Source organism: Suncus etruscus, chromosome 12 (genome assembly GCF_024139225.1).
Source record: "Suncus etruscus isolate mSunEtr1 chromosome 12, mSunEtr1.pri.cur, whole genome shotgun sequence".
Taxonomy (NCBI): Eukaryota; Metazoa; Chordata; class Mammalia; order Eulipotyphla; family Soricidae; genus Suncus; species Suncus etruscus.
The window spans coordinates 26,296,498-26,311,070 of record NC_064859.1 but is presented as its reverse complement, the minus strand read 5'-3'; the positions used below and the strand labels follow the sequence as shown (position 1 = coordinate 26,311,070).

Sequence of the window (14,573 nt, the reverse complement as noted above, 5' to 3'; positions counted from 1 at the left end):
CCTATCCCGTTGGGTAAAGGCTCATCACCCAGATAAATGTAAAAATTCAACTTTTTTGTTGAATTAGTTGGGTAAATGCTTGCCACCCCGTTAAGTGTCAAAATTCAATTTTTTTGTTGAATTACCTGCCCCGTTGGGTAAATGCTTGCCACCCAGTTAAGAGTCAAAATTCAATTTTTTTCCTGCCACACTCCTGGCTAAGCGCTCAGCAATTGCCCCTGGCTTGGGGGGACCATATGGGACGTCGGGGGATCGAACCACGGTCCTTCCTTGGCTAGCGCTTGCAAGGCAGACACCTTACCTTTAGCACCACCTCTCCGGTCCCAAAATTCATTTTTTTGTTGTTGTTGTTGAATTACCAGTCCCATTGGGTAATGCTCACCACTCAGTTAAATGTCAAAATTCATTTTGTTGTTGTTGTTGTTGTTGTTGTTGAATTAATTGGGTAAATCCTCGCCACCCAGTTAAGTGTCAAAATTCAATTTTTTTGTTGAATTACCTGTGCCGTTGGGGTAAAGGCTCAGCACCCAGTTAAATGCCAGGAGAGGAGGAATCAGGAGATTGTGCAGAAGTTGCGTCGGGCGATACCCGGTTTTCAGGGAGCACCCCCAGAGTCGGCCGCGATCAGATCTCCTAGATTGGAAGGTTGTGACCTCAAATTCTATCTGAGGGTCCTCCTTCAAGGCAACTCACACAGGTGGCAGTAGCGCGAGTCCAAGGAAGACTCTGCATTGCCAAAAGATCTAATTCTAGAACAACTGTCTGCACAGATTGCCGTCGCGGCTACCCATCAAGGACTGATGGGGCCGCCCCGGTTGAGCCGGTCTTCAAACGAACCCGGGATCAAAAGCTTTTCTAGACTGACGGCAGCGGAGATTCCCGCAATTTGAACCTTCGGATTTCAAATCCTCCTCTTTAGTTCCTTAAACCCCACCCACTAGCCCCACCCGCTTGCCTGCTCCAATTTACGCATGCGCAGATTCGCACGCACTGCCCTCTGGGATTGGAAGTTTTTTGTGTCTGGATTAGTGAGGCGAGGAAGGGAAACTTGGACTACAAAGTCCGGCATCCTCCGCGGCGGTGAGGCGGTCGGTGAAATTGATCAGGGGTGAAATTAACTAACCCAGGCTTGTTTTGAGGGTGTCAACGGGGAATCCTCGCTTGCATCATCGGCCGGGGTGGAGAGGCGGGGTTCGGGGCTCGAAGCTCCTGAAAGTTAAGGCGGTGGTTTCTGCTCCTGAAGACCCGGCATCGTTTTAGCAGTTTATGCCCCCCTCACTTCCCATTTTCTGCCTGCATTTTTCCGGTGCTTGCGTAGGGCCTGGCCTAGGCGTGCCCTGGAGAGTGGTGCAAACCGCTGCGTGGGCCGTGTCCCATTGAAAGGGCCTACTCCCGGCTGTCATGTCCGGGGGTTTCGAGTTGCAGCCACTGGACGGTGGTCCCCGGCTCGCCCTGGCACCCGGGGAGACGGTGATCGGCCGCGGGCCTCTGCTGGGAGTAAGTGTGGTGGGGGACTCGAAGGGACCCGGAGAAGTTCTTTCTTCCCGTCCTGGCTGCTCAGTGTTTTAGAAGTTTGGGTATTGCACACTTTCCAGCCAGTTTGAATCAGTTCACAGACATTTTCCTTATGTTGTTACAAAGCACCAGTTTATAGTTAGCACTAGTAGAATCTACAGGGACCCCGATGGCCCTGTGTCCAAACCCTACTTGTTTTTGATATGCACAGGCCAACATTCTCAGAATGGTCCTTACCATTTTAATTGTAGGGAAACAGGAAATTCATTAGCCCACACCCCTTAGCCCCCTTGATAGGCCTCAAGAGTTGAGGATATTCCTTCTTGGGTCGACTAAGATTATAATTATTTTTAGTAGCTGTTTGTGGTTTCTCGCAGAAAAAGTTTGCTAACCTCCGAGTAATGATTTTTTCGTAGGATAATTCTTTTTAAGCATTTGATTTTTTAAAATTTATTTATTAATTTGTTCTTGGCCACACCCAGCAGCACTGGTGGTGGTGGGGGGGTTACTCCTGGCTCTGCACTCACAAATCACTCCCAGCAGTATCCATGTGGGATACTGGGAAAGAACCAGGTCCCTCCCAGGTCGGCCATATTTTAAGGCAAATGCCCTACCGCTGTGCTATCTCTCTGGCTCCAGCATTTGATTTCTTGAGGCAGTGTATGGGGCCTATTTTTATTGGAATGAGTTTTTTGGGGGATTGTTTTGGGGCCATTCCCAGTGGTTACCAGGGCATATTCAATGTCCAGTGTTGCCCATCAATAATTCCTGGCGCTGGGCAGTGAACTTATGTGGTGCCTTGATAGCACCTGTCTGCTGTACTAACGCTCTAGCCTCAGTAATGGTCTTTAAAATTTTAATTTTGCTCTTTGTGTTTTGCCTTTTTTTGTATTTCATTGTCAGACCCATAGCAGCAGAGGTGGAGGGCCTTGGTTCTAAAGACCATGTGCTTCAGGGGATCAAACTTGGGGCTCCCTCATGTAAAGCCTACACACTTGGCTTATGAGCTATGTCTCCTGGCCCTGTAATAGTCTTTTTAGTAACTTTTAAAATTAATATTAGAAATTTATATATATATATATAATATTATATATTTATATATAAGCTCTCTATATATTAGAGCTTTACAAATACCAGTAAAAACCCTAAACTAGGACATGGCTTATATATTTATATATAAGCTTATATGGCTTATATACTTATATATAAGCTATATATATATATATGGCTTATATATTTATATATAAGCTCTCTATATATTAGAGCTTTACAAATACCAGTAAAAACCCTAAACTAGGACATGGCTTAATGGTAGTGCAATTGCCTTGTGTGTGGGAGACCCTGGATTTGATCTTGGGGTCACTCAAGCAAACAAGAAACAACAACACAGTTACAAAGCTTTTGAATTATGTGCCTTTATCCTCTGTTCAGATAAGAAATTTGAATCACTTATTCAGAAACCCTTTTAAAGAAGGGGCACAGACATTTCTGGACATATCTAGGACTTAAAACTTTTAGCCTTGTTCTGGAATTGTGGAATTGAGTAGGTCTGTCCCTAAGTACATATTGTTCCCTTTACTTCTTTAAAAATAGGGACATACCCAAAGGTTGCCAGGTCTGGGAGCTGGTCTGGGAAGGAGTATCAGGGCCACTTGTTTCAAGGTGTGGACCTGAGGTTTCAGTGCCTGAGCCTGGAGTGCTGAGTCAAGCTCTGCAAGCCACCAGAAGTGCTGAGAGAGTGGGGCTTGGTGCCAGGTTCATGGCACACCCATCTGAGTCATACTCTGTTTTCTCTGACTAGTAAATGCTCAGTGGCTTTTTGCATAGCTGTCTTGCAGGCTGAGAGACTGAGAGATGTGTTGCTACTCTAGTTTTTGGAAGGATTGTCCAATCCCATATTTGAGTTACTACTAGGAAAAAGTGTGTGTGTGTGTGTGTGTGTGTGTGTGTGTGTGTGTGTGTGTGGTGAGATTATTGAAAGTGTTGAAGTTCTGCTTTTTATATTCTTACTGACTGAATCAGTAACTAGTATCTTGTCATTAACCTCCACAAACATTTCAAAAGAACTGTCTAGTACATTTGCTTTCTCTTTTTCTAGAAATATCTTTTAAAAAGTTAACTGAGGGATCAAGTGATCTTATTGCAGGCAGGGTGCTTGTCTTGCTAGTGACCAAGTGCAGGTTCAATTCCCGGCACAACATCTGATTTCCTGAGCCCTGTCAGGAGTGATCACTGAATGCCTGGAGTAAGTCCAAAGCACCCCAGATGTGCCTCCTCCCTCCACCCCAAAAAAGAAAAAAATATAAATTTAACAACGCGTATTTTATTTAGTTTATTTAGGAATCTTATGAGTACTGGTGAGTTTTGATTTACTTTACAAATGATATCCCCAAGACAGATTACTTTGAATATGGCTTAAAAAATTTGTGTTAGGTTTCTATTTTATATAGAGGGCACATATATAGCTCCTTTTCTTAGATGTAACTTGGTCTTTGTGTTCTAGGTTTGCTATAATAGAGCAAATTGGGATGAGCTTATTTGGATTCTGTTTTAAAAAATGATTAGGTATGGAAAACCAGTTATCTGATCAGTTTGTACTAGTGTTTTGTAAATTATTCAGAGTTGAGTTTCTGTTGTCCAGTTTGACAGAAATAGTGAGCAATGACAAATTTTGTTGTAAGACATATTCTGGATATATTGAGGGAAACATTTGAAAAATGTTTGGTAGTTTTTAAAGACTTTATTGTTGACAGATGTACTAGTTTCTTCTCTGTAGAAGTCTGCTCTTTCAAACTACAGCGATTTCAGTGAATTTGTATTTGTTCACTTACTTTTATTTTGTAGTGTAAGAGAGCAAATATTTAGTTATAAGTGAGAAAATTGAGGAAGATCACTGTGTATTCTGTTCATCAAAAAAACCAAACCGAAAAAACCAGAGTACACTTTGGCAAACAGCATAGTGGAGTTTAATTTCCTGGTGCCATATGTTTTAGTGTGAACCCTCAGCTTAGCCAAGATCTTTGTGTACTTGGTTCTGATTCTCTGTTCATGATTCTGCTATCAGTTAAAAGGTTTTCCAATATTAGGAGCTTCAGGGAATTATCCTGATTATCCTAATTGCAGATTCTTGTATGATTCCATTAAACAATGCTACCGAAATAGCCACACAAAGGAGAAAAGATTAGTAGGTACCTGAGAGTAAAGAAAGTGGGTAAGGGAAGCAGTAAGGAATCCTAATTTTCTGCTTCTATACGTGTAAGACAGCAATAGGAAAACTTTCATGGCAAGTTTTTGTCTCTCAGTTATATTAAAATCTTGGAGAATGACTTTGGGCCAAATTATTTTATTTTTGTAATTACATCTTAAGTGAAAACTCTTCTGATTTACTTTGGTTGGTTGGTGGGCCATGCCCTGCTGTGTATGGGATTTCTTTCTGGCTTTGTGCTCAGAGATTATTCCTGTTGGTTCTTAGGGTGTTATTTGTAGTTGCAGGACTCAAATTGTGGTTGCTCATGTGCAAGCAAGCACTTTACGTATCCCTTTGGCCCTTTCTGCTTTCTAACACTCCTTTCTCTGTTTTGGTAGTGGAGATGATATAACATATACCTTTGTCACTTTTCCTACTAGACCACTGGACACCACCAAGTATCTAGTGAGACATAACTAAAGGCAGATATATATTTAAACTGATTGCTTTTAATTAAAAAAGAGGAGAGACCACCACTTGGAATGGGAATTGTTATGACACTAATATCTAGCTTTTTAAGTTGTGGGTTGGAGTCTCATAACTGAATTTGGGGATTATTTAAAATAAATTTTATATTTTACTGTCAGTAAACATTTAATTTGTATGCCTACTTTACATGCCTCTTTGCCCAAAATCATATAAAAATTTCCTGAGCAAAAAGGGGTCACAAGTAGAAATGCTTGTGAGAATCTCTGCTCTGGTATAGACCTCACTTGGCATCAGTTCCCTCATGTGAGTATGCTTGAAATGTCTCACAAAGTTTCTACAAAGGAACCCCTTCCAGATTTGGCAACCATATTCTTTCTTTTGCAGATTGGCCAACCTTCTTGCTGGTTGCATAATTCCACTAATTTCACTGCTATCCTATCTGCTTCACCCTGTTTTCTGCTGGGATATACAGGGTTTTGTCCCCTCCCTTATTATTGAACCCAGTTAACACTGTTGTTCTTCTTCACATTACCTCACTTTCCCTGTTGAGTCCCAGCCAAGCAGGCACTCTTCTGACTCTTTAGAGCCCTTTTGTAACTTAGGTGTCAAAAGGACCTGGAGTTTTGAAGTGAATTTAAACATAGTAAACAGTGCTACCAATTACTCTTAGGTAACACTTTCCCTATTTTTGCAACTGCTAATTTACTGAATTCATCAAGTCATTGATAGATCCTTCCCGTAGCCAGATGAGGGGATAAGAAGGAATAAAGTTCTTGCTCAAGGAACATAATTTAGTAGGTATGACACATAGAAGCAAATAGATAAACAAGGGTTGGACTTGTATATAGGCTGAGGATTCATGCTCTGGAAAGGTGAAGAAGTGTCAAGGTCCTAGAACCCAGGAATTAGGGATACCTGTCAGTTGCTTCAGGGCTGAGGAGGTCAGAAGGAGAAGGATTTCTAATATAGTCCATGATACTTCATCCTAATTTCTGCTAACAGTCTAACAGTGTTATATTTTGAAGAATAAGAAATCTGGATTTGTATGTATATGTGTCTATATACATATAGATATTCTATTTAAAAGTTATATTTAGTTGGAATACCTTAATTTTAGTACTTTAAGCTAAACAATGATATTACACAAATTCGAATGGTATTGAAAGGATCCTGAAATTCAAAGGAGTGATCAGAATTCCTTAGGAGTCATGAAGATACTTAGATGACTTAGAAGTGTTAGAATTATTAAGAAAGTGGATATGAGGGAGAGATTCTTCAGATGAACAGAAAACTGAGGGCTTTGTGATTTGAGTGTCTGGTTGTTTAAGTGCTGAGTAGGCTTGAGGAATGATCACATGCTGTGATCTTCTTTAAATTTCCTACTCACTACACTATTTCTACAATATGTATTAGACTTCTTACTCAAATGAAATTATTTAGCTCTTCCCAATGAAATCAAACAAGAGTTCTCATCTAACCTTTGCCTGTACACATACAGTCTTCTCCTCTACACATATCAAAACCATTATCACTGTCCCAGATAATAGAGGTATAGTTAATAACTTACAAGAGGGTGTTATTGGCCAAAGTTCATTGTTTACACTAGGGTTAACTCCTGGTATATACGGTACTTAATGAGTGTGGGCAGATGTGAATATGTATAATGACACTCATTATACACCATTATATTACATAGAAAGTTTCACTGCCCTTAAGTTTTACCTATTTTGTTGTTACTCTTTCTACCAGATCATATTTACTATATAATCTTTAATTACCACTTTAGTTTTACCTTTTCCAGAGCTTCATAAACTATTCAGATTGACTTCTTTTAGTTTAGTAATGCATATCTAAGCTTTGTCCTCACAACTCTTTAGCAGTTAATAATATTTCATTATTTGGATATATGATAACCTATCCATTCCCTCCTCTGAAGCATAACTTGGTCATTTACAATTTTAAAACCTATGAATAAATCTATTGTAAACATCTGTGTACAAGAGGTTTTTTTTTTTTTTTTTTTTTTTTTTTTTGGTTTTTGGGCCACACCCGGTGATGCTCAGGGGTTACTCCTGGCTATGTGCTCAGAAGTCGCTCCTGGCTTGGGGGACCATATGGGACACCAGGGGATTGAACCGCAGTCTGTTCTAGGCTAGCGCTGGCAAGGCAGACACCTTACCTCTAGCACCACCACACCAGCCCCTATGCACAAGATTTTATAAAATTTTAATTGCTTTATTTAAGCACTGTGATTATGAATTTGTTTATTATTGGGTTTAAGTCACACAGTGTACATCATCCTTCAACAACACACCCATTATTGCTGGGTCATATGCAAGCTCAACTTCTAGCTTTTTGAGGAATGTCTATATTGTTTTCCAAAAAGGCTAGACCAGCCTATATTTGTACCAGATGTGTATGAGAGTTCCTTTTTTTCCTGCATCCATGCCAACATTGGTTGTTCTTTTATTTATTTATTTTTTTTGTGATGTGTGCTAGTCTGTAGTGTGAGATGATATCTCATTGTTGTTATGATTTGCATCTCTCTCTGATGATTAGTGATAAGGAGCTTTTTTTAAATGTGCTTTTTGGTCATCTGTATTTATTCTTTGAGGAAATATCTATTCCCATTTTTGGATGGGATTAGATGTTTTTTTTTTTTCTTGTAAAGATCAGTCAGAGCCTTGTATATCTTAGATATTAATCCACTGTTGGGTTGATATTGGGTATTGGGTGAATAGTATCTCCCATTTTGTGGGTAGTCTTTATTTGTCTATGGCCAAACTACCCTGAGCGTGCCAGAGCTCATCTATGTACAAGTACAATTGCTAGAATATATGATAAGGGAAAGTTTTATTTTGTCCAAAATTTTCAACTATATTCCACACCTGTATCATTTATATTTTAGCCATCAATGAAAAGAGATCCTATTGTTCCACATCTGTTTTAGCATTGGGTGTTGTCAAAATTTTAGATTTTGGTCATTCTAATAGGTAATTACTATATGTGTATATGTAGTTCAACCTTAGTAATCTGTGTTCTCATGAGCATCCAAGCCTTTGTTTGACCTCCTTTCTCTGGTAATTTGATTCTCAATGTAGTTTTTGGGCATTGTTAAAAGAGCTCAGAAACCAATTGAAGAAGACCTAGAAACAAATTAGAAAACTTGACACAGAATATTTCTTTAAGAAATTTCTGCTGAAACAAGCTTTAATTTTCCAGAGTTCCAGTGATACTAGAGCCAGTTTTTGTCTTCCCATATGTTTATTCACGATCTTGCCTCCCTGATAATACATTATAAAGATAATATTCCCATATTTGCATAGCATTCACATATTCAAACCAAACAGGTTGGGTGAGTTGATTTTTTGATGCATCAAGTCAGCATAATACCATCTTTTGACCATCAGTTCAGCAGCTTTGGATTTGAAGCTCAGAAAGCATTGACTTATTTTTTTTTAAATCTAAGTGATCTATATTCCAATAATATCATAGATTCATTGTATTAGTACTATTAGTATTGTAGCATTGGTACTGTGGATTAAATAGGTGGTTATTATGTCTGATAGTAACTTGCACCATTACTTAGATGGAAAAGTATATTCACAGTTTTTAAGGTCACTGCATATCTAGTTTATTAAGGCAGGTTATTTATAAATTGAGAGTAGTGGGAAACCTTTGGCCAAAATCAATTAAACTTTTCTTTCTTTCTTTCTTTCTTTCTTTCTTTCTTTCTTTCTTTCTTTCTTTCTTTCTTTCTTTCTTTCTTTCTTTCTTTCTTTCTTTCTTTCTTTCTTTCTTTCTTTCTTTCTTTCTTTCGTTCTTTCTTCCTTCCTTCCTTCCTTCCTTCCTTCCTTCCTTCCTTCCTTCCTTCCTTCCTTCCTTCCTTCCTTCCTTCCTTCCTTCCTTCCTTCCTTTCTCTTTCTCTCTCTCTCTTTCTTTCTTTCTTTCTTTCTTTCTTTCTTTCTTTCTTTCTTTCTTTCTTTCTTTCTTTCTTTCTTTCTTTCTTTCTTTCTTTCTTTCTTTCTTTCTTTCCTTTCTTTTCTTTCTTTCCTTTCTTTTCTTTTCTTTCTTTCTTTCTTTCTTTCTTTCTTTCTTTCTTTCTTTCTTTCTTTCTTTCTTTCTTTCTTTCTTTCTTTCTTTCTTTCTTTCTTTCTTTCTTTCTTTCTTTCTTTCTTTCTTTTCTTTCTTTCTTTCTTTCCTTCTTCTTCTTCCTTCTCTTCCTTCCTTCCTTCCTTCCTTCCTTCCTTCCTTCCTTCCTTCCTTCCTTCCTTCCTTCCTTCCTTCCTTCCTTCCTTCCTTCCTTCCTTCCTTCCTTCCTTCCTTCCTTCCTTCCTTCCTTCCTTCCTTCCTTCCTTCCTTCCTTCTTTCTTTCTTTCTTTCCTTTCTTTCTTTTCTTTCTTCTCTTTCGAGTCTCCTAAGCAGTACTTATTAGGTCTGCTCTCTGCAGTTCTCAAGCTGGGCCTAATGATTTCCTGCTAAGGCTCAGCAGTGTGAGTTAGTGTTGCTGAGGCCTAATAGTATTGTGGGTCACCAGGGTTGGTAGAGGCCTGTAGTTCTGGGGATAGAACCAGGGTGCATGTGTATGCAAGGTATTTAGCCCTGATCAAGCCTATGCTTACTCAGTTCCAGACTGTTCTTTCTTAACATCAGAAATTAAATTTTGGTATATTTCAAGTACAAGAATTAATCACCTATAGACTGAACTTTGCTCAGTTGAGCTATAAAAGTATCATGCTCATGACCAAGGTCTGGTCTGAAGTCTCTCCTGATACTAGGAAGCTCTTTAAATAAGAACATTCTATGTGTTAATTGTTTTATACTAATCAATCTATCAATTTTGTTCAGAAATACAGATTTTATTTAAAAATTTTATTTACCTAATTTATTCTCCTTTCCTGCAAGTTTGGGGAAACAACTTTGTATAAATTATCCCTTGTTTCCATGTTGTTGCTTTATGTTCATGCATTTTCTTATACTGCAGCTGGTATGGCATACCATGCCAGGTTATTTTGTTTTGTTTTCCATAAAAAATAAATTTTCCACTTTTAATTTTTTGATAGAACATATTGTAATTTTGTGTGCAATACTATAAATTACAAAGTAGTATTTGTCAGTTTTCTATAATTTTTGCCCTTTATATATTATGTAGTTTATACTAAAAGAACAAATTTTATCTCTTTGTTCTTGCATTTATAGAAACTAGGTTAACTGGGAACATTGAATTTATGAACTATATTATACATGGTTATAATAATCAGAAATTTCTCTAAGAAGATATTTTAAGAAAAATTACCTGATATTTTTTAGTAAATATTATATGAAGACAAAAACAAAACAAAAGGTACCATTCTCTTTTATTTGTTTATTTATTTATTTATTTTTTTGGTTTAGTAGCTTTTCTGCTTTTATTTTATTCAGGTTTAAAAATTATTTTTAGCATTTGGAGAATAATAAATAGGTCAGAACCCTTGATTCAAAACATCTTCGTGTTTTTTTTCTAAAAGCATAGAAAATCCTCATTTTGTTTGACTTCAGTAAATGCCAAAAATAAATAGTTGGCAAACATCACAAAATACTTCTTTTATATGTTTTCTTGTCTTTTTTTTCTGGTACAAACTTCATGTATTGAATATAGAGAAAAGACTTGTATTTATGTCACAATACATGAAATATTCAACTCAAAGCCAGAAAATCAAAAGTAAAGGACCACATTGTATCAATACAATGATGATATGAAAACAGACAGCCCTGTCTCCATTAAAATATATATATATATATATACATATATATATATATACACATAGAATTCAAGTTAAAAAAAAGTATTTTTCTCTAATATCAGAAAAACTCTCATTTTAGCTATTTCTGACAAAGTCTAGGGCTGGATTTTCACATTTTCCAAAAGGTTGTTTACTCTTCAGGGCTTCTTTCCCAAGCTCCTGTCTATTATCTGAGCAGTTATTTTATTTTATTTTATTAGTTTTTTTTTCTTGGGTCACACCCAGCAGCACTTGGAGGTTACTCCTGGCTCTGTGCTCAAAAATCACTCCTGGCAAGCTTGGTGGACCATATGGGATGCTGGAATTCGAACCAGTATCTTCCCTGGGCCGGCTGCATAAATGCCTACCACTGTGCTATCTCTCTGGCCACCAGTTATTTTCTTTTTAATTTAAAATTACTTTTATTTCTTTGTGCAGATTTTTTAATATTACAAGTTCTTATGTGAATATCCAATTTATAGGTATATATGCAATACATATAAAGTAATTACACAAGGATTTTTTTTATTTACTTCAAGATTTCCTACTTTTAAAGACCTTCCTATTACCAATTGCAGACTAGTGAAATTTATTATCCCTTTCTATTGTGGATAGATTTGGGAATGTTGATATCATTTCTTAGATTTGGGTATGACATTAAAGTGCAAAGGACCCAATGATAGATTGAAGAGATCTTGGTGTTTTTTTTAGGGATTAAAATTTCTCAGGATATCCACTTGCTTATTATAGCTATTCTGCCATATTTTCAGTTCTTTAGTGTGTTCTAGTTTAGGCAGCCAAAATGCTGTTAAATTATACGAAAAATTATTATTTAAATAATAAAGATAGTACAATGTTAAGAGCAAAGAGCACTAGAATTTGGAGCAAGATCTATAGTACAGCAGGTAGGGCTTTTGCTTTGCGCGGGGATGATCTGGGTTGGATCCCCGACATCCCATAGGTTCCACTCCTCACCTCACCGCCTTGGAGCACCCTCAGGAATGATTACTGATTGCAGAGCCAGTAATATGCTCTGAACACTGCCTGGAATAGCCTACAAACACCAAACAAAAACAAAATAACACTAGAGTTATATTCTTTGTGCTCAGATTTTGGTTTGGCTGGCTATTGGTTGTCACATTTCGTTGCTTAATTCTCTATGATTTCTCTAAACTTTAGCCTATGAAATGACGATAATATTTTCTAGTCCAAAAGTTTTAGGTACATTGAAAAGTATAATATGGGGAGCTAGAGAGATAATGCCTGCCTTGTGTGCACAGGAGAACCCTCTGAAACTCCAAAAGATAATAACTGATAAACATAATACTGAACTTTGGTCTAGACAAGTAAATTGCTTTTACTTTGCATGAAGCAAATAGTGATCAGATGTTAAAGCAAGTTCTGAGCTTCCTAGTAGAACAAATTGTGACCTGCATAAATACTGGTACCTGTCATCGTCTTTTACTTTCTTTCCATGCTCCCAGTACTGTCCTTAAATTCAACTTTAATTATAATTGGTTAAACCTTTAAGATTTCCTTTCTGAAAACATGAATTATTTTGTAGTCTACTCATTACTATCATTACTATAGTCAGTAGGTTTAGTTTAAAAGGGCAGTTATAGGTAGATGCCTGAATGATGTTAGTTTCACAACTTTGTTTTTCTTTTAATATTTTGTTGAAATCATTTTGAGTTACAAAGTTCTTCATAGTTGGGTTTTATCTGTTAATCTCCATTTACACTTTTTGAAGAATGATGTTTCCTCTTTGAAGATACTTTTAGCCACAATGTCATGGAGTGTTTTACCTACGTGTTGTTCTATATGCCTTATGGTTTTGGGTCTGATATCATGGTCTTTAATGCATTTGGATGTGACCTTTGTACATGATGTTAGATGGAAGTCTGAGTTCACTTTTTTGCAGGTGGCTGACCAGTTGTCCCAACACCACTTATAAAAGAGGCTTTCCTTGTTCCATTTTGTGTTTCTTGCCTCTTCATCAAAGATTGATTGTATGTCTGGGAACATAGTTGGGTTTCAGACATGCAATGTTTTAGGGTCAATTGTACCACCAGTGTTCAACCTCCCTCCATCATTGTTCCCAGAGTACATCCATGCCACTACCCCTGACCCCAGCCAGCCAGCATTACAGGCCCATTTGAAGTTTTGACTATTAAAGTATGGGTTCATGATTTCATTGTTGTTGACTTTGGCTTATAATATTTAGTTCTGTCTTTTTTTTAACACCACCAATGTACCCTAGATTCTTTTAAAAACCAGTTTTTTAAAAATACTATTTTGAGATGCGTTTATTTTGTTATTGTCAATGAAGAAAAAAATGGGGATAGGATAGATTAATTTTTGCTTGGAAATTATAGTTTTAAAAGCATGATCCCAACTAAAATAGTCCAGGAACTATCGTTATCTGTCATATTTTTATGTCTTATGATTTAGCTCTCCTGTTTTGGTAAATGGCATTATTAAAGTCAATAAAGAGATCTCCCTACCCACAGGGAAGGCCTGATTGGCAATTTCAGCATTTAAAGTGTAAACTTTTTAAAAACTGGGATGCAGAAATGAATGTGAGCTTAAATAGGAAACAGCTCTAAACAGGAAGCAAGTATATATATATATATATATATATATATATATATATATATATATCTGTGTGTATATATATATATATAGTGTGTAAATATATTATAAACATCTAGTTCTTCTAGAAGACTTTCCTTTCACAATTTCCTGTCACAATTTAATTTTCTGTCAAAATTTTCCATTTTCTGTTGTTCTCTTAATTACCTCTGATGGCTCTAGAGCTCTAATGCAGGTCTGCCTGACCTGGCTCTGCCTGACCCTAAAACCTGTAGTAACACATTTCATATTTATTAAACTTTTGATTTTTAAAACCTTTTGTCATTTTACTATTTCCTGTATTTGAAGTATTTTTCTAGTAAGTCATGTTAAATAGATTTCATCCTCATTTTGTGAGATTTTAGTAAGAATTCCCCACTAAACTTTCATGTAAAACCTTGAGATGTTAGATTTCAACCTTGAACAATCTCTACTCTGTCATTAGTTCTCTGACTCCATGTTTATGTTAAAACGAGGATGGTCATTTCAATGTAGAATTATTGAGAGAATTCTTTAGGTCATATCTCACTTGGTAATCTCAGAAACATTGCTTGGATTGTTGCTGTGTTATTATTGATTGTTTTAGGGAGTTGGCTGTGTTTGAAGTATTCTTCTCCTTGTAGATAACAGACAAGAGAGTGTCCAGAAGACATGCCATTCTTGAGGTGGTGGGTGGACAACTCAGAATTAAACCGGTATGTTGTGCATTATTTATTATTACTTATTATTTATGTGGATCTCACCCCTTACCCTTTTCCAGCTTCTAGTTTGAGGAGTGCTGCGGACGACTTGCGTTCCTAAGCAAAACCTTAGTGGGTCAGATAATCCTCACTGGGAATAAGCAGGTACACAAGGCGGATGAATATGAAATATGAAAATGAAATAAATGAGACCACACAAAATGCATTGTATGGGGACCCATGTCCATGGGATGAGAGACAAATTTACTGTTCAGCTGATGACATGTTTAAGCACAAACTCTGGTATGC

General features: G+C 37.1%; 1 protein-coding gene across 1 annotated transcript in view; it reads left to right on the top strand.

The window, feature by feature from the left end:
* Nucleotides 1-1,345: 1,345 nt before the first annotated feature.
* APLF (aprataxin and PNKP like factor) overlaps nucleotides 1,346-14,573 on the top strand; it is a 72,189-nt gene continuing 58,961 nt past the window's right edge. The window contains 2 exon segments of the mRNA XM_049785146.1: nucleotides 1,346-1,497; nucleotides 14,208-14,279. Coding sequence (XP_049641103.1) covers nucleotides 1,402-1,497; nucleotides 14,208-14,279 — 168 coding nt within the window. The 5' untranslated portion in view covers nucleotides 1,346-1,401.